The sequence below is a fragment of the Ochlerotatus camptorhynchus genome, unplaced genomic scaffold, assembly GCF_037179485.1.
Source record: "Ochlerotatus camptorhynchus isolate MF236.1 unplaced genomic scaffold, CSIRO-AGI_Acam_v1.1 ptg000328l, whole genome shotgun sequence".
NCBI classification, from domain to species: domain Eukaryota; kingdom Metazoa; phylum Arthropoda; class Insecta; order Diptera; family Culicidae; genus Ochlerotatus; species Ochlerotatus camptorhynchus.
The window spans coordinates 2,349,385-2,371,902 of NW_027040816.1; the positions used below are offsets into that span (position 1 = coordinate 2,349,385).

The 22,518-nt window shown below is 38.0% G+C and overlaps 1 protein-coding gene across 2 annotated transcripts in view; it reads right to left on the minus strand.

Annotated features, from left to right (window-relative positions):
• Nucleotides 1-9,828: 9,828 nt before the first annotated feature.
• LOC135708174 (electron transfer flavoprotein beta subunit lysine methyltransferase-like) overlaps nucleotides 9,829-22,518 on the minus strand; it is a 91,465-nt gene continuing 78,775 nt past the window's right edge. The window contains exons 3-6 of one of the 2 annotated variants that reach the window (XM_065230177.1): nucleotides 10,611-10,841; nucleotides 10,418-10,548; nucleotides 10,153-10,349; nucleotides 9,829-10,075 (exon numbers count right to left, since the gene is read on the minus strand). In XM_065230177.1, the coding sequence (XP_065086249.1) occupies nucleotides 9,902-10,075; nucleotides 10,153-10,349; nucleotides 10,418-10,548; nucleotides 10,611-10,841 (733 nt within the window). In that variant the 3' untranslated portion in view covers nucleotides 9,829-9,901. Of the gene's footprint in view, nucleotides 10,076-10,152; nucleotides 10,350-10,417; nucleotides 10,549-10,610; nucleotides 10,845-22,518 lie in introns of both variants that reach the window. The other variant, XM_065230176.1, reaches the window with a different exon arrangement.

The window sequence follows — 22,518 nt, forward strand, 5'->3', positions numbered from 1 at the left end:
AAGCTATTAATTTGAACGGGTAAGAATGTTGGTGCATCAACTCAACTATGCCGAGGAAGGCTTATTTTTTTAATGGAAACGTTTTTCAGTAACAATGATTATCATATAACTACAGTATCCGTTCAATTTTGGCACGGTCATATTTCGGCACGGGTTTCCTTTTCGGCACGATTACGATTTAGGTACCGTGCCAAAATCGAAAAGATTTGTAAAATAATGTATTTTGGCTTCTTGTGATTACAATTTTTAATATTGTCTGTTGCAGTGGTGACTGGATTTTTGGGAATATTTTGAGTCGCACTTTGATGGTATGCGAAAAACAACGAACATTTTGGTTATTTCACGCCTAGAACGCTATTGAGTTTAACACATTTGGAAACAAAAAGGTGAACCATTTGAATTTAAACACGTCTCAAAATCATTTATTTTCAATCTAATTCATACTTGGAAAACCATATTATTGTTCACAAATAAGTAATTTAGAATTGTTTGCAAAATTGCAAATATTTTGCAAAATTATTTTTACACGTGTTTCGAGTAGAATGCAATGACACTGTATGATCTTGAAACCAAAACAGACACTTTGTTGTTGTTTTGATTCCGAACAAAAATCAGTCACTTTGACAACTCCATCTGTCATACGCATGGCCCGCACTTTCAAAGAGCGGAGTCCAGTAATGTGCAAAATGCGCAATAACCGATTAATTATTAATAACGTCTGTGTCATAAAGATGACATACAGTGGTCCAAACCCAACAAACAATTGCCTATTGAAGAAACGACTTCTTGACGATTTTATTCCACTTCATGCTTAATAATACTTGTACTATTTTTAATAATAACTTCTGTTCAGGCTTTGTTCACACAAATCTGGAGAATTTATTCAACCACAACATCGAAATATTTGGTGTTGAATAAGGTATGTCGAGAAGCTTTTATTCGACTTACAAAAGTTTTAACAGAGCTTATTCGATCAAATTTTTGATTATTCAGCGTTTATAAGACCATCTGTACTTCCTTAAACAGCGATGGTATAAAGGTGTATATAGACGCTTGAATCTCATGTGAAATAATGTTTAATTATTACATCATTATACGTTTATTAAACGATTATTCAACTACGGGATAATTAATCCGAAAATAAGAACGGCACGAGAAGGGTTGTTTTTCGTTAGTGATTGTTGTGTCATTATTTCTGTCGAATTTATTACATACATACATACATACATACATACATACATACATACATACATACATACATACATACATACATACATACATACATACATACATACATACATACATACATACATACATACATACATACATACATACATACATACATACATACATACATACATACATACATACATACATACATACATACATACATACATACATACATACATACATACATACATACATACATACATACATACATACATACATACATACATACATACATACATACATACATACATACATACATACATACATACATACATACATACATACATACATACATACATACATACATACATACATACATACATACATACATACATACATACATACATACATACATACATACATACATACATACATACATACATACATACATACATACATACATACATACATACATACATACATACATACATACATACATACATACATACATACATACATACATACATACATACATACATACATACATACATACATACATACATACATACATACATACATACATACATACATACATACATACATACATACATACATACATACATACATACATACATACATACATACATACATACATACATACATACATACATACATACATACATACATACATACATACATACATACATACATACATACATACATACATACATACATACATACATACATACATACATACATACATACATACATACATACATACATACATACATACATACATACATACATACATACATACATACATACATACATACATACATACATACATACATACATACATACATACATACATACATACATACATACATACATACATACATACATACATACATACATACATACATACATACATACATACATACATACATACATACATACATACATACATACATACATACATACATACATACATACATACATACATACATACATACATACATACATACATACATACATACATACATACATACATACATACATACATACATACATACATACATACATACATACATACATACATACATACATACATACATACATACATACATACATACATACATACATACATACATACATACATACATACATACATACATACATACATACATACATACATACATACATACATACATACATACATACATACATACATACATACATACATACATACATACATACATACATACATACATACATACATACATACATACATACATACATACATACATACATACATACATACATACATACATACATACATACATACATACATACATACATACATACATACATACATACATACATACATACATACATACATACATACATACATACATACATACATACATACATACATACATACATACATACATACATACATACATACATACATACATACATACATACATACATACATACATACATACATACATACATACATACATACATACATACATACATACATACATACATACATACATACATACATACATACATACATACATACATACATACATACATACATACATACATACATACATACATACATACATACATACATACATACATACATACATACATACATACATACATACATACATACATACATACATACATACATACATACATACATACATACATACATACATACATACATACATACATACATACATACATACATACATACATACATACATACATACATACATACATACATACATACATACATACATACATACATACATACATACATACATACATACATACATACATACATACATACATACATACATACATACATACATACATACATACATACATACATACATACATACATACATACATACATACATACATACATACATACATACATACATACATACATACATACATACATACATACATACATACATACATACATACATACATACATACATACATACATACATACATACATACATACATACATACATACATACATACATACATACATACATACATACATACATACATACATACATACATACATACATACATACATACATACATACATACATACATACATACATACATACATACATACATACATACATACATACATACATACATACATACATACATACATACATACATACATACATACATACATACATACATACATACATACATACATACATACATACATACATACATACATACATACATACATACATACATACATACATACATACATACATACATACATACATACATACATACATACATACATACATACATACATACATACATACATACATACATACATACATACATACATACATACATACATACATACATACATACATACATACATACATACACACACATGTCCGTTAAATGGGATTCGAACCATGACCTTCCGATCACCAGTCGCTTGCCTTGCCATCTGAGCTATCCTAGAATACATCATATGAACAACTAAATAAGCAATAGAAGCTTGAATCTGAAAACATATCAGCACTTCCAGCCGTAACTCTAGCTAATTCAAGGAGATGTGAGAATGATTAATTCATTCATAGTTGTTTAACATTAGGCCAACGTTACCTCTCCATCTATCTAATTTCGATGGAAAGAATGCTATTCTTTTCAATAGATCTATGAATTGGTTGTCGTTAGTGATACGATTTATGATTACGATTTAAGTTAATTAGGAGTAGAACATAAATAAAAAAAAGGGTTGAGGCTGGGATTGAACTCGCGACCTTCTACTTGGAAAGCGGAATCGGTAACCACTATGCTACCAATTTCGTTTTGTTGTTAGCCTGAATCACTGTTGTGGAATAATGAATAAATACGCCGTTTGTAAAGCATTTATAAAGCATGAAATTAAAACATGGACGCATAGTGGAATAAGAGCTATTATGCTGACTGTATTCACCTTTATTCAGCAATATTGTTAAGCAATGCAATGGAATCTAGTAATGGAGCTAGAAAAAAATTATTAGACGTATAATAAAGCATGTTATTAAATCAATTGAAACATTATTAAATCAATTAAAGCGCCAATGTATGTGCAAATTATACTTATTCAGTATGTTATTAGATCAAACTTCTGGTGTTGAATCAGGAAGACAGTCATCGTTTGTTTAGATTTTAATAAGTATATTAATCAAATCAGAGCAATCAGCGAAATAAAGGCGCATCATCGATCTCAATGAGGTTTTCTGAGCACATTATTTGACAACCCGTTTTATTCAGCATTGTACACTGTTATAAAGCATTTATTCAATCTAAATGCTTATTTGTGACTCTGAATTGTTTTTTGATCAGTGTTGTGGAATAATGAATCTAATACGTCGCCTATAAAGCATTTACAAAGCATTCAACTAAAACATGGACGCATAGTGGTATAAGAGCTATTTTGCTGACTGTATTCACCTTTATACAGCAATATTGTAAAGCAATGCAATGAAATCTAATAATGGAGCTAGAAAACATTTATAAGACGTCTAATAAAGCATTTTATTAAAGCAATTGAAAACAGTCGAATTAAAGCGACAATGTATGTGAAAATTACACTTATTCTGTTTGTTATTACATCTTCTGAATCAGGAAGAAAGTCAACGTTTATAAAGCTTTTAATAAGTAAATTAATCATATCAGAGCAAACGGCGGAATAAAGGCGCATCTATCGATCTCAATAAGCTTTTTTCAGCACATAATTCGACATCTTGTTTTATTCAGCATTGTACACTGTTATACAGCATTTATTCAATGTGTATGCTTATTTGTGACTGTGAATTGTTTGTTGGGAAATCAACTGAATCATTAATTAAATTTCAAAATAAAACCGTTCGATTTATCAACACTAAATTTTGTTGCACGGGTACTGTATTTGGTAAAGTTAAAACAACTTTCAGAAAATGAAATAATGAAATTATGTTGTTAGCGGAATGCTTAAATAAAACAGCGAAAAAGGGTTATCTTCCATTTAATTTCACTTAAATAATTTTGGTATCCATGACAGATACGTATTTCGACTACAATGTGCAGTCTTATCAGTGTCATTCCCACTAAAGACTTATCAAAAACCTAACCCCCTAAGTACTCATCCCAAAGGTAAAAATGTCAAGATCACAGGTATAAAAATGAAAGTACGAAGCATGGGTCACTGGAAACCGGCAAGCGCATTCCTCGATTGGACTTCTTCTGGAAGACAGTCAATTGCATCTTATAAAGAAGTCAAAAACTGCAAAGCAAACCTGGAAGGCGCTCCGGGACCACTACGAGAAGCCGACGCTAACTTCCAAAGTGTCATTGCTGAAACAACTATGCGACAAGCGGTATGCTGATGACGATTACATCGGGCAGCACGTTTGCGAGATGGAAGACCTCTTCGCGCGACTATCGTTTTCGGGCCATGCATTGGACCGTAATTTGCAGGTAGCAATGGTGCTACGAAGCTTACCCGAATCCTTCAACACACTCACGACGGCGTTGGAGACTAGGTCCGACGACGACTTGAGCCTCGAGCTGATCAAGTTCAAGCTAACGGACGAGGTGGCCAAACGGGGAAACGGAGGATGCGGCGAATCCGTGCTCAGGGCTGATTCTGCGAAGAAGAAGACGCTGGTTTGTAACTACTGCCAGAAACCGGGTCACAAACATAAACAGTGCAGGGCTCTAATGGAAAATCGCAGCGACAAGGTGAAATCGAGTAAGCTGCACGAAAAGCGCCGTAATCCAAAAGCGAAGACGGCTCGTCAAGACTCCAAGGACAATGCGTCGCAGAATTTTACATTCTTGGCGTTGCATAAGGCGAGTGGACGTGATGCGTAGATCATCGACTCTGGCGCGACGTCCCACATGTGCGTCGATGCGGACAGTTTAATCGAGCTGGATGGCTGTAATGTACGTCCCGCAGTTCGAGACCAACCTTCTCATATCGGTGAAGAAACTTGCAGCCAAGGGAGCCAAGTTCTTGTTCGACGCGGATGGGTGTCGTATCCTTAAGGTGATTCCAGGCACAACCACTTCAGGAGGACTGTACAAACTGCGGACTGAGCATGCTGCGCTGGAGGTGAGTGAGTCCAACCACAATCCAGAGTGTTTGCACACTTGGCATCGTATCCATGGGCATCGTGAGCCAGATGCGATTTGTGATTTGGAGACGGAAGGACTAGCATCGGGAATCCACATCGAAGATTGCAGGTGTTACGTTACTTGCGAGTATTTCCTGGAAGGGAAACTGGCCCGTCTACCATTTCCAAAGAAGTCCAAGAAGAAATCCAAGCAGCCGCTGGACATTATCCATACGGAAGTCCAGTCCATAGAATTTATAAGCCAGCAGTTTACCACAGCGTACACCCCGCAGCAGAAAGGGGTCTCGGAGCGTAAGAATCGTTCTTTGGTGGAGATGACCCGCTGCATGATTCTGGAAGCGCAGCTGCCGTATTAGTATTGGGCTGAAGCAGTGAATACGGCCACATACCTTCAAAATCGTTTGCCAACCAAGCTCTGGACTGGAGAGAAGCCTGATCTCAGCCACCTCAAGATTTTCGGTTCGTGGGCTTACGTGTGGATTCCATCCGAGAAGCGCTGCACCATAATGCCTACCGTTTCATTGACCCCGAGACGCACAAGATGATCACGAGTAGAGATTGTCGCTTTCTGACATATCGGGAGGTTCGGAAAACCGAACCTTCGCAGGGAAGTATCGTTTCATATCCTTTTACTGAAATTTCTCCGACAATGGTCCCGCTTTTACAGCACCTGAGGAAGACGATGATGGATGATGCTCCCATAGCAACGGACTCCGAGGTCGATGATGATCAAGACAACGGTGAATCCAGCGACTTCAACGGTTTTGACGACACAATCCGTCCGGGTGACGCAGTACCACAGGCAACCGAGCACACTGCCATAGAGGTAACTCTAAGACTAGAAGGTCCCGAAATAACGTGTTGAACTTTTTGGCTCAGCTCTGGTACTCTCTTCGGTCCTAAGCTAATCGATTCACCCCTCGAAACATAGGAAAAACCAATAACCCCTCATTTTATCTGTCAAACTTTCATAGCGAATCAAAACAAACATTGCGTAGTACTAGAATTTCGACTAGAATGGGGTACGTTAATCGTTTGCTTGGGACCAATCGGCTAGTCAAGTAGTGAGCCAATTTAAAATCGTTAGTTTCGTATTGATTGTTGACACTACCGAGGGACAGGAGGAGTTTGGCACTACCACAAACGATCGCCAATCCAGCCCGCGCCACAGAGGTTCTTGACTGTCCAGGAGTACTGCGAGCCCCGTTCGTTCGAAGACACGATGAAGTGCTCGGAGCAAGATTTGTGGAAGCGCACTATGGAGGAGGAGATCCAATCCTTGCACGAGAATGGCACTTGACAGGTCGTTCCTTTGCCCAACGATTGCAGACCTGTTGGCTGCAAATGGGTGTATAAAATGAAGATGGACGGTGACGGTAATGTCACCCAATACAAGGCAAGACTTGTCGCACAAGGATTCAGCCACGATACGGTACCGATTATGACGAGGTTTTACCCCCGTCGCGAAGCAGACTACCTTTCGCACGCTGTTGTCGATTGCCGCCAGGAGGATGCTACTCCTGGAGCATGTGGACGTAAAATCGGCCTACCTGTACGGGGACCTAGCCGAAACCATCTACATGAGGCAGCCACCTGGATTCTCGACCGGTACGAAGAACGACGTGCGCCTGCTACGAAAAAGTTTGTACGGGCTGAAGCAGGCAGGACGAGTATGGAATCAGCGAATCACCGAAGTACATACTGCAAAGCTTGGGGTACGTGCCATCGGAAGCAGATCCTTGTCTGTTCTTGAGGAAGAAGCATGGTCGTTCGTCATTTGTACTGCTTTACGTGGACGACATGCTTACAGCTAGCCAGGATGAAGTGAAGTACTTCAAGATAACCACCCTCGGAGATGTCAGCAACCACCTTGGTATTCGTATTGAACGAGGACAGGATGGACGACTCCTGCTGGATCAAGCCTCGTATATCCGTAGAAACGCTGCAATATTAGGACGAGCAGACGCCAAACCATCCCGTATACCAATGAACCCAGGTTACCCGAAGCAACAGCAAAAGGAGGAGAAACCACTGCCACGGAAGGACGATTTCTAGTGCTTAGTGGGTGCTTTGCTGTATGTTGCGGTAAACACGCGGCCCGGTAAGTAACCCTAGCTGGGGCACACGGTAAGCAACCCTAGCCAGGCTGACTGGACCGAAGCCAAGCGGACTCTGCGGCACCTGATGTCGACTGCGGATTTAAAGCTGGAGCTCGGTGGACCTGGCCAACTGCAAGCATACGTGGATGCTGTCTGGGCCGGAGATCAACAAGACAGCAAATCAAACTCGGGCTTTGTTCTGCATCTGGGCGGACCGATTTCCTGGGCTGCTCGGAAGCAATAGTGTGTAACCCTTTCGTCGACCGAGGCGAAATACGTTACCCTAGCCGAAACTTACCGGGAATTGCTCTGGTTGCAGAAGCTAATGAAGGATGTTGGTGAGAAAGCTGCCGGGCTGATCGTTGTCCGCGAAAATAATCAGAGCTGCATAGTAATGCTGCGAGCTGAAGGAGGAAGTCGAAGAACCAAGCACATCGACACGCGGTTCAACTTCATCCGAGACTTGGTAAGCAGTAACGTAATCCAGGTTGTATACTGCCCTACCGAGTCCATGATCGCCGACGCCTTAACCAAGCCGCTGGCGACAGTGAAGCTAGAAACCTGCCGGAAGGAGATGGGACTTCAATCGATCCATTTTTCATTCTTCCTTATTTCCTCCATTTTCCTTCCTTGTGGTTTATAACAGCCCATCCATATCCATCTCCTTATTCCATGCAATTTTCCTACCATAGTTGATTTTTTACACCCTTTCGGACTTGTTTCACACAAATGACCCTATTTAGTTTATATATGTACATCAATTTCTGACTAATTCAACTAACAATAAACTTTAACATTTTTACTTTTCAATGGTTTAACTAAAAATTCTACAGATACTACTAACCCAACACAGACTAAAAAACACTACAGTTTGTAAACACCATGCACATATTGAAATCATGGACACTGTAACTCGACGGTTACAGGAGTCTTACCAAATAAACAAATTGAAAAAAAACCTTAGGTAAAACAAATCTTCAAAAGTTCAGAAATTTGCCTGTTTGCATGAAAATCAAATTTTTTTTTCCAGTTTTCTTCCAGGTTTTTACCATGTGAAACTGTTGGCAATCCTGACTATGACTGAAATTTCATTCGGTTAAACAACTCAAAAAATTAGGCGTGAGTCAAAATGGCCGAATTCCTGCATAAACTTCGTTCACTGCTCCCGGTTAATGATTTTGTGCAATTTCATGGATTTCGGAGAGGGAAAAATAAAATCGTTTCGTCAGTTGGCATGGAACTGCTTAAAAGCAAAATTATTCTAAGCAATCGATAAGCGAAGATCAGCAGCTAAATTCCGAGCATACATTTCACCAAGAAATTTCTACATAAACCTAATATGTAAAAATTTCATTCTCTTCGACGAAAATGTACACCCGGAATTCAGCTGGAGATCAGATCACTGATCGACCTTGTCCGCATTAATCATCACGCATACAAACATACTCCCTTAGTAGGCAATCAAATTTAGTGCTAACTCATCCGTTCAAATTCGCCGGCATCAGCAACAAATTTCCAAACATTGGCATGAGAAAATCCGTTATTCTCCAAGCAAACATTAGGCGGCAGCTCGAAGCGGGCAAGGTGAATCATGTTTCTCATTCGCGTCTCCGTCAGTCCGTGTCTCCCCGGATCGCCTATGTAGATCTACAATGACGAATTGAAGTAGAAAAAAAAAATTGAATAGTAAATCGAGATCGAGTTTATGAATGAATTCCGCTCACATCTTTTCCCGCGATTGCCAACTTGTTCAACCACGGCATTAGCACGTCAGCGATTTCGGCATCGTAGAAAAGGTCGCCAATCAGTATGACGTCATAGCGATCACATGGCGCTCCGATTAGGTTGGTCCCGTCCAGCTCCAACCGCAGCTGCTCGACGATGTTAAGTTCCGCGTTGAGAAGCGTGGCCTGAAGGGCAACTGTCGAATTAGATCAATTGATTAGCTACGTTCGAAATTAACACCTCTCGGTTTGGGGAGTTACAAACCCGTATCGATGTCATTGGCAGTGACGAAACTGGCACCCGATAGGAGCGCTGCAATGGAAGAAGCTCCACAGCCACAACCGACGTCCAGAACGGCTTTCCCGGAGAACAATCGCCCGTTATCTAGAATGAATCTGCGGGTACAAGTACGCTATCATACCGGTATTGATATTGTTGTAAGAAATTCAGTTCGCACCTGGTCAATGCTTGTCCGCCGGGCCAGAAAAATCCCCAGAACGGTTCGGCAGCGAAGCAAAAGCTGTCGTCGATGGGTCTGTGGTAGATGGTGCACTCTTCGGTGATAAGGTGCAGCGTCAACTGGGGTGTCAGGTGCTGGCGAGAGGTTTTCGTGTTTTGCAGTATCTTGCTGCGATCCGAGGGGTCTACGCGATTGGCGGCCGACGACGATGCGGGAGGGGTGGAATACCTGCTGGAAGAGATAACGTTCTAAATTACTCTGGCAAAAATTATTACTTAAGGTATTTTCATTAAACTATATAAATTCGTTTGACGTATTAGCAGTAAGTTACTAACACAATTGGTTTCTTTAATTTTGAGAAATCTCAAAAGCTCAAGTTGGTACACCACCTGTGGTCGATGTTACCGATTTGAGCCAAACTTGGTCAAAACGCTTATTTTGGCATTGTGAACAAACGCCTTTTTTGATTTTGCTCTGAATTGCCTAGATTTCGTTAGGCTACAACCCTGGATTTTCGTGATTTTCAAAAACTTTCATCTTTCAGAAGAGATAACCAGATAAGCTATTCGTGATCTTAGAACGATAATTTGAAGTTTTTTTAACGTAAATTCTTATAGATGTACCCAAATTTTGTTTTTGTTATAGCAACTACAGTAAACAGGCTCATTACCGGCAGGACTTGACTTTTTTTTTACTTTAAATGATCTTTATTTCTTGAATTTGTGTGGTTAACATGTATTACTTATCAAGTGACACAGATGCGTCTTTACAACTTTAGTTATTTTGAAATTTCAGGCCTGTTTTAAGAATGACCACCTTGGTGGGATTGGTTTGTCGATTACAGACAGGTATCGAAATTGTAAAAAATTGCCTATTTGCACCATGGGCGGGATTTTTTATTGTCTAATATTTTAGGCTCAAATTTTCACTACACTTTGGAAAACTCTTCTACTTGATGAGTTTCCACAACAAAAACAAAATGTGGGTACACCAATAAGAACCTACATGAAAAAAAATTGACGTTCTAAGACCACAAAAGATTCTGAAGGATGAAATTTTGAAAAATCTCAAAAATCCACGGTTGTAGCCCAGAAGGATCTGGGCACTTTAGAGCAAAATCAAAAAAGGCGTTTGTTTAGAATCTTAAAATAAGCGTTTTGGCCAAGTTTGGCTCAAATCGGTGACATCGACCACAACTTTTTTTAAATTCTGTACCCACTTGAGCTGACATAACTTCGTTTTCTGAGCACAACGATATTTTTTTTTTGAACCTATAGACTTTTATCCAGAGTTGTGACCTATCACAATCACGATCGTCAAATAGCTGATGGTAGTAACGCTTGGTACATTCCTATCAATGTGCTTGTCGAAGCACTCTCCAGGACCATCCATCAAGTTGACGAAAGAAGTAAAAATCAACTGGTGAATGTCGTCTTCGGTGGTGAACCATCATTCCTGACAATCACGACACTCAAATGTGCTCGTTTTTAAGCAGTTGCTGCTTTGCTTGCTGATGTGAGTGTGTTGGTGAGTAAGCCCAACAGCTTCCGTTTAATTTTGCCAGCTTCGTTTGTAACTCACACAGTCGCGCGTGCCGAGACGAAATTTGAATGTGTGGGCTTTGTTTTCATTTTCTTCTGTCATCACTGTTTTCGTTGTGCTTCACATCATCAGCAGCGAGTGTTGCGTTTTGGCTGTGAGCAGCGACCATTACTGGTGATTGTTGTTTATCATGGTCTAGCTCTCACTGCGTGACAAAACGTTCTGTCAGCGATAGTCAGTTGATGCGTTGACGACTGTCGAGTGAGTGTCATGATATTTTACATCACTGCGTTCATCTCGATTTTTGATTCCAGACTTTAAACAAAATAATAACTTCACTGTTTGACACTAAGCTCTGAGCACTCGCTTCCATAAAAAGTTTTATAATAATAGCTAATATGGTGATTTTTGCTAATATAATCGCACTTATTTGAAATAGGTCCAAAGTTGATGAAATTTTTGGATTTTAGTTTCATTTGTCATGCAGGACGCATTTCGCGCCAAATCGTATTCGGAGCTGGCAGCACCCTCTCAGATTTCAATGAAACTTTCTGGATGTGTGGACCTTGACTAAATATGCCACTTTGCATACTTAGTTTTTCCAAAATTTATCTAGACTAACATTTGAGAAGGGCCAAACTTTTTCTGCCGATTTTTTTTCAAAAAAATATTAATGAAAAATGATAACTCCGACAAAAATGTGTTGTATGGATGACTTTTAGGAAATTGTCCAAGTTATCGAAAGAAAATACTGGAAAAAAAATTTCATTTGAGACCTACACTGAAAAAATCGATTTTTAAAATTTAAAGTCGATTTAAAAAAATGGCCATGTTTGATTTGGATAAAACTTTGCCTCAAGATAGGTAATTTTGTTTACTATCAACCGTCCATACATCGCGAGATGGGCACTTTTAAGGAAAAAAAGTTTTTCTTACAAAAACTTTTTCATGTCTGAACTGATTTTTTTTTTGATTTGCCATTTTCACACAAAACTAAACCAGTGAAGCTCAAAATCATCTCAGAATCCAATGAAGCTCAATTTGCGATTCAATTTTGTCTAGAACCGTTTTGAAGGCCTTTATTAAAAAATTGGGTTGTTCAGGAGTATTGAAGTAAATACATATTCGAAATCTGCTTCAAAAATGGAACTGAATTCCAAAATTTTCAAAATTTTGGTGCGCTGTAACTAAAGATTGTACTTGACAAAAATGCAACACTTTCTCTTGTGTATAGCTTTTATTGCATGAATAAAAATTTATGAAATTTTGAGTAAAACTAGTTTAGAGTGTAATCTGTCAAACGGTTATCGAGATGGCTTCCAAGCAAGAAGTGCTTCGACAACAATTAATGGGAGCGGTCGTGGAAAATCCAGGCCAGTCCCACAGATGGATCGCAAAACAGTTTGGAATCGACAATTCGACCGTGTCCCGTGCGGTAAAATCGTTCAAGGAGACCCAGATGACCCAGCGGCGAGCTGACAGCGGAAGAAAAGCGAAGACGACCGACCCCGTGAACGTAAGGAAGGTGAGGGATTACTTCAAGCGCAATCCGAATCTTTCGATTCGGGACGTGGCCAAGAAGGCCAATTCGTCCAGCAGAAAATGAAGCAGGCCGGACTTCATGCCTTCAAGATAAGGAAGGTGCCTAAGCGAACCGATAAACAGAATAGTGGTTGGTGCCGCCGAAATGCATCGTAATGGACGTGAGGCGTACATGAAATCAAATGCCAAGCAGATCCCCGGCCTGGAGTTTTTTGTCGGCAAGTCCCACCTGGATGTTCCGGAGAAGTTCCGGAAGAAGAAGGTCGACAAATTTGCCAAGAAGTATTGCCAGTTCACAGAAATATTAGCATTCATTTTTTTTTTTCAGAAACAAGAAGACACAACCGCAGCTGTTATACATTCCAAACACTGACACAAAACATACTATGAATTGTAGACTCCAAACTTTCATAAAATTCAGATCTAGTCTAAACAAATTCTTCTGAGATACGGTCTGGCGCAGGTTCGGGCATATTTGACACTACTATGTAATCACAACCGGATCAATTATATCTGATTCTTAAACCTCATATATATTAAAAAGCATTTAATCAGCTCAAATTGTTTGTTGGGCTGTTTGTCCGAGAAATAAATTTTGGAAGTTTGAGAATAACAAATATCATTTATTTCCCGTTTACGGACAAACTGAACTGTTTTCCGCTGAACCGCTAGATGGCTTGGTTGACGGCTTCGAACGTGATGAGTATAGCTGGATCGCTCAAGGATCGTTATAAAAACTTTTCCGGTTTACCTAACTTAACTAGATTACAGGCTAGAATGCATGATGAACTTCTGCAGCGAATCCAAACACATAAAGCAACCAACGATACATACAAAACGGTTGCTACGACTACCATGACAAACTCTCTGGGTAACATAGCTCAATCGGAGTGGTAGAAGGATAATGCTATATTGCTTGCCTGCTTTGTTGAAATACACACGAATGAGCTGTGTTGCACGGAGTGAGCTGTGTTGTACGCCCCGAGTGAGCTGTGTTGCACGGACTGGTTGTTATGAAAAAAAGGAAGAAGATTATATCTAGACCAACAATTGAAAAAAGCCGGAACAACCAAACGTAAACAATGGCTTTAAACACAAAATTCTCGAGAATCAAAACACTCCCACACAAGCTAACAATGCCATTCGATAAAGGAAGTTTGCTCTATCAGATGATGATGTTAGATTTCTTGGATGTGCTTTGATTCTCGAGGAATTTACCTTTAAAGCCATTGTTTACGTTTGGTTGTTCCACCTATTTCAATTGTTGGTCTAGATATCATTAGTGCTTTCCACTTCTGGCATAGCGTTAACATTCGGTTCGTTGATCGCTTGTCATTTTGTCATTTATAGATATTTTTGATTCCTTGAATTTCCGGTATATTTGTATGCGGCTGCTGGATTTTCAGCTCGTTTATCGACTGCATTTTGTACTTCAAATAATCTTTATTTTCTTCTATCTAAATCATGCAAATCGGAGATGGCACAGCTGTAACGCTATAAATCCGCACACAAACTTAATTTTTCTTCGATTTTTACTCTGAATTTTCATTTGTTTAATCTAGGGGCATCCCACTCTAAGCCTTAGTTGCGATATTTATTGAATATTTTTCAATATTTTGCAAGTATTCTTAAACATTTTTTAAGTATTTTAAATCATGGTTTTATTTTCATTGTAGTAACGTTTGATTTATGTTCGGTTTCTAGTGCTGTATTTGTTGTTTTTTTCAATAAATTTCGTCACGTAAAAGAATAGTTTATTTGAAATGAAGTGTGGATTCGTTGTAAGGGGTATGTATTTCAAATTTGTCTACGTAATGATATAACAAAATGTCTGATTTTCAGTGATCAAGAATGTAAGAATGAAGTGAAGCAAGGTTGCAAAGACTCATTTCAGCTAAAATAATGTTTTTCGGAATAATAAAACCAAAAGATGGTATGATGGCATGTTTTACTTGTAACTTACAAGCAGAGGTTACAAAGTATGCGTTGGAAACATAAAACCTGTAAATGTTGCTTTCTATGAGTCACAATCAGCGATTTGCTGATCGCTGAGTGAGTGAGTGAGTGAGTGAGTGAGTTTGTGAAAAATCGCTGATTGTGACTCTCATGAAGTGAAATAAACAGGTTTAATATGTCAAACACATTCTTTGCAACCTCTTCTTGTATTCTATCAATTCAAAATTTGATCATGGCATCTAATTATTTCATAATTTAGAAAAACATTGTTTTAGCTGAAATGAGTCTTTGCAACCTTGAAGTGAAGTGATCAAAAAGAATGCAACCCGGGAAAATAATTGTAGAAATTACGAAAGAGTTTTAAAAGTATACAGTCCCCTATACTTCAAGAACACTTAATTACCGTATAGTCAGTCCAGCGTGTTAATCATATGAGAGTGTTACATAATTGTGGAAGACTGTGTGTTGTTGTAATGAAATGTACAGTGAACTCTCTACAAAACCATTGAAGAACCAAGGATGCTGGTGGAACGAAAGCACTAACAGCTTTAAAGTTATGGGACAATATGTAGAAGTCCCAAGTAGCATTTCTTGTTTTATTGCACTCTATTAGTGGTTATTGAGATCAATTTCATAAAACCGCCAATAAAATTAATAGCTCCAGCACAACCTTTTGATAACCGCTATAAGATCGTCATACAGCTTAGTGGACCACTCTTGATAAGGTTTATAAAGCATGTTTGAGAATCACAATAAAGCTGTCTTAAAACCTTTTGTCAGGAAGCCTCATACTCTACAAAAGGTTCTGATAGCCTCTATAAGAGTAATATTGTATCCAAGCAGTTTTATTACGCTTTGGTGAAAATCAGTTATAAAGCCAATTTAATTTTTATTGGCTTCAAAGCAACCGCCATAAATTAGCTTGTTGTTGTTCTGTTCTGCTGAAACTTTTTTTCCAAATGGAAATCTTTAGCGGTAAAAATATGTTTAAGTGTTGGTGTCAAGATCACCATGCCATCAATTTTGTTTCATGGCGACATTAGTGAAAATTTTAAAGAAAATATATGACTTTTTAGAAGTTCCAAAACATATGCGCTTGAAATGTTATCGTATATATTGAGATAATATGAGCGTTAAATAAATGCGCCTCCAAAATAAATCAAGTTATCAAAAAAGATTGTTTCAGAAATCAAATGAATTTGATGGAATTACCTTAATTTTACAGAAAATTGATCTCAATACATAAATTCATACCAATGCACACTGGAAATCATTTCGGATCTCTTATTTAGCCATTATTTTATTGAAATTTCTTGGATTTTATTCCAAGGCTAATGGCATTTTCATAATGACAATATGGCGACAGAGGACAGCAGGCAAGAAAAACACCAAGCGCAATTTCTTAAAATGTCTAATGCTTACATTGCACACTGGGTCAGGAATGCAACCTAGCGGATCAAAATTAATAACTCCGAAACGAAGCATTTCCGCGACTTGGTGTCTTCGGCAAAATTTCTCGTCATAATAAGGACCATCTATTGACATAAACAAATAGTTCAAAACTCTTCCGCAAAGATGGTGCCACAATCTAACTTCTTTCTCTGACGTTTTGGAGACTTGATGTTTTGGGCAAAGTTGTTTATCTTGACAAAATAAACAGCTATTTCAAAGACGTTAAATTTCCACTGTCTACTGGTTCCAAGTTATATGGAGTTAAAGAAAAAAATGTCGAAAATATGGTTTTTTTCTGTTTTGGTTTTTTTGCTTACAGCTTTATAATGTTTTATTATTCTCTTATGCAAATACACTAAATAAATAGCTTTTGTGAAGAAACATACTGGATTAAGCTTCAAATTTCAAAGATATTGTTGAAAAAACGAGAAAAAAAACACAATTTTTGAACATTAATATCTCCCAAAGCGCAAAAAATCGCAACTTTCTCTTTCGTTGATAACTTATTCACAGAACCGTTTCTTGATGTGTTTGTCGTATTGGATGCTAGATAAAAACTTCTTTTATCGATTTATGTGCTGAAAATACCTGGGAATGTCTTTACATGACCGTGGGGATGCAAAGAGAAAGTTGACGAAGCGAATCTGTCAATATTACTTAGAACCTAATGCAATGTTCAGCTTGAATTCATTTTTTTATTTGAGGGCAAATGTATATTTCTATTCTACGGGTGCAACCGATGAATTTTACAAACATTTAGAAAAGTTTTGAATGGTACATTAACCTTTATGAAAAGTTATGCGTGATTTCAACCTTTTTGCCCTAGGACTGTCACCATTTCGACCAAGATTCGACCGTGTCACCCCATGTATATGCGAGCGAGACGTATACACGAAATGTTTTCATGCTCATGCTAACAATTTTGTTGATTTTCTTTGCGCTCCGCTTGGAAGTACCGGAAAGTTTTGATTATTTTCTATGTTGTAAAAATAAACCACCTATTTACATTTCTGACAAGTCGCAACTGAATGCTTATAATTGTTTTAAAATAACTGTTTCATGGCCAACTAGTTTTATTGCGCTTATTTATAAAGCAACGAAAGGATTAATTTTTTGGTTTTATAAGGGCAATTTATATTACTTTTTTGTATACTTCAAAGCAATCATAAAACCTTTCATAAGTGAAAATAGCATAAGCATCAGTTGGTTTTTTAATTAGCTTTATAGGGGTTTTGTAGATAGCTATAAGAATGTTTCATGACTTGCATTGTATATGACCGTCATAAAGCTGTAGGTAATGGTTGCAGCTGCAATAAAACCTTTATAAATTTGGAATATAACCAAGCAGCTCTAGATTTGTTACTTGGGGTCGGTGTACCCTCAAGAATACCAACAACAACATTGTAATGTACATAGTCACAAATGTACACAAACAGGTAGTTTCATACTAACTTTATCAATTTTATTGTATACATAATGTATTCCAACTAGCCAATTTAAGTTTCAGCTATTTACGTTCCGGCACCATCCCACCCCCCTCCCCCCTCCCACCTATTTTTTTCCCTGTGGCAGCTAATTCACGAATGGCGATTTGGGTGATTTGTCGAAATGTTGCCCTAGCGGTGGCGTTACTGCAGCTCGCCTTGTTGCACATTCGTGAATTACACAGAACTTATTTAGCCTGCTGGTAAAGATACTGTGATGCCAACCCCCTGTCTATTGGTATAGCATGGATGGTGTCTAAACACACCAGAGACCTGGCCCTTGACCCCCTTCTATACTGCAAAATGAAAATGAAAATGAAAGACTACTCAACATTTAACAGACTAAGGAGCTGTTCATAGACGTTGAAGACCAATTTTGAGAGGTTTCAGGTTCCCCCTTCCCCTTTGTAAACAATCGTCGTTTGAAAATGAAATGAAAAGGACCGTGGACAAAGTGTCTACGTGGATTATAAACAGCCCCCATCCATACTTTACCAAACCATGGAATCAATAGTTTACAATAAATAAAAAAAAAACAATATAGTTTTTTAAATAGTCAAATGAAAAATGGAAAATGGAGCATTTTTGTAAGGTTATCATTCTGCTCATTAACCTATTTAATGAGCATGCCTCCAATATCGACACAATTTTTATAATCTGTGGCGCAAAATTAATTAAACTAACCACTAGGAGCAAGCTAAGTCGGTTTCTTTAGGGTGAAATAATGATTCTCGGTATTACATAATCTTTTTCCAACGAATCAATACCTGTAGGACCATAATATCCACTTGGGAGTGTTCAAAGTAAGCGTGTGTAAGAAAAATATCAGGTTAATTGAATGTTGTCATAGTCAAATTTAATATCCTTCCAAATTTTGTTTTGAACGGATTTTTCGTTTAGAAGGTTTTCAACTGGGCGAGTATGAGCTTCAAGTAGAAGGTGAAATCCGTGGATATGTTGTTCATTTCTGCGGCTATTAAGCTACGGATGCTACAAGACGCAGCTCTCTGGATGCCACAAGTATGATTCGAATGGTTTTAAAACCCTCAGTTAAAATCCCGATTCAGCTCCCAACAGCTTAAATGTCCGTTGTCATTATCACACGATCCAGATCCTAGTGGGTGAAAACTATACTTATACCACGGGAGTAATTTCCAGATCCAAACGATAAATTGGTCGAGCAATAGTCGAAAAGTTTCAATGTCCATTAGTATGGCTTTTTCCTGGAACTGTAGCCACGACTCACGCTGGAATCGTCCACACGTCAGATAAGCAAACTACTGAAATTTGTCTAGCAACCGAGCAAACATACCTAGATATCTATTTCTAAAGTATTTCTTAAGTATTTATAAATATTCCAGGTATCAATAAGTATATCGAGAGAAATACAAAGTTTAGACTGGGATGCCCCTAGGGTTTAATAGATGTTTTGTGATGCTTTTCGCGTTGTTATGAGGACATAGCCTTCTGCGAATAGTTTTGATTCAGTGCTTCAAAGTTTCATTGGCATTGGCTGTCAGTGACGATTGTCAATTTCGGTTGTCAAATCTAACGCCAAATGCTAACTTTCTCTGAGCTGGCAATACTTAGTGTGGCGGTGATCTGTGGGTGCGGCAAATTCAACAAGCCGTAAATAACGACCGGCACCATCAACGGCCAAATATATGAAGAAGAATGCCTCCAGAAGCGCCTGCTGCCCTTCCTCCGGTCCCACGAAGGTGACACTGCGCGAAACCGGTGGTACCATAGAGGTAACTCTATGACTAGAAGGTCCCGAAGAAACGTGCTCAACTTTTTGGCTCAGCTCTGGTACTATCTTCGGTCCAAAGCTAATCGATTCACCCCTCAAAGCATAAGAAAATACACGAACCCCTCATTTTATCTGTCAAACTTTCATAGCGGTCAAGATCCGAGGGAAGGTCTTCAAAAACGACAAGGATTCGAAGAAAGAGTGGATAAAAGCGTGTAAGAAAGATGGCGCAAGTGTTAGGATAGGAGGTTGAATAAACCAACTTTGAAAAAACATAGCTAATACAGTTCCCTGAGAGTTTCGAAAATAACCTTAAAATTAATTTTTGGTGATCATTTTTGACCGTTGCATTTTTTTTTCGAGTAAAGTCTTTATTTTAAATAAAAGCGATGACATTTGCAAAAATCACCATATTAGCGCCCCTCGGTGGAACTTTGTATGGGAGTGAGCTGTCAACTAATAGATTTAGTGTCAACAATTAAAATCTTGATTTAAAACTTGAGATAAATGTCTAAGGGACCGATACAAATATCGTTGTGTTCAGATAACGAAGCTCTTTCAGATGATGTATAAAAAAGGGTATATTTTAAGAAATTAAACAATCAAATTGATGTAATAAGAGCAGTACATACAATGATACCAATTCAAAGGATTGATTCAGAAGCTTGTGGCAAAGATTACAACTTTCACCAATCCAATCGTGAATCATTCTGCCACCAGCTGCTGTAATCGACCAAGTTTAACCTACTTTCGAAAATCACACGATATGATCATATGATCATATCGTACTAGCAGTAAGATAACGTCGCTGCCCACACTGCGCAATTCACTAATGGCACTTTTCAAACGCATTAAGCATTAAACAGCAAGTGGTTAACCTTCTTTCTAGAACCGAACTAATTTTCTCACCGTACAGAGAAAGCAAGGTAAACACAAATCGCATTCGCAACGACGATCATAACGGTCACCACGTTTGGAAATGCGATCACCCGTCAACTTTCTTGCCCCTACGCAATACGACCAAGGTCCAAGAGCCCAAACTGCGATTAAACCTGACCTAGTACCTAGTTATAATGGTTATAATATGACACCCTCGGTTCGTTGGAAAATAAACAAACAAACAAATTACCTACCTACTGCGATCGATGGCAGTGTGATTTATTTTCGGTTTTGCAATTCACCACCAACGACGCACAGAGACAGCCAGGTGACATAACTGTAAATGGCAGTTTCACTTTTCGGTAACAGGAGAATTCCCAACGAACGGGCAACGGAAGCGTGCATCAGCATCTTGGCCGTTTTATTTTCAGGGCCGGTCAATCGGTTCAAAGTCACCATCCACCGTTGCATGTATCCAAATTTGGCACGTAGGCTCCCCTGCTCCGCTGGCCTTTGCGCAGAAAGGAAAAGTGCGAATCGGGCAAATTGATCCGATCGATAGACGTGATCGCCAAAACGTAGTCGGTATGATTTGCGAAGCAGCCTTTTTCGAGGGTCACTTCACATGTAGTAGGACAAATCGGTGATTTTTGGTTATCCATCCCTGATTCCGAAGCCAACAGCAGCAGATAAGCGTTCCTCGTGATTGGATTGTGCTGTTATCTCATTGGGACGAATTCTCGGAATTGTTTGCTCGGTTGGTTATCACCGTACTCATTCATGAAAAAATGAGCTGCCCAGTTTGGCAATTTTGTTCTTCGTCAGCCGGTCCGTCGGTCGGAAGTACTTACTGGATCAAATGCAACCAAACGTGTGCGGAGATAATGCGATGGCTTATAAGCGTGAAATCTAATGAACTGGCGACAAATGTATGATTACTGTTCTTATCGGTGGAGTGTTCTCTGCTGGTTTGAACAGTGATAGAGGCGCGATCAATGCTCATTGTTATCAACAACAACATTGTAATTGCTCAACAGCTATAGGGTAGATGAACCAGTCATGGCTATACGTTCCTATTATGGTGTGTTACAATTATGGCCTATGGATTTCCCAGGAACGTATAGCCATGGCTGGTGCACCTAACCTACATGAGTTTAAGATGAATTGGGATCTTTAGGGGTATTGAGGTAAATGCATATTCGTAACCTGCTTTAAAAATGGACAAGAAATCCGAAATGTCATAAATTTTGGTACAGTGGAACTATTTTAAATAAGTTCGATTACATTAGCAAAAATCAGC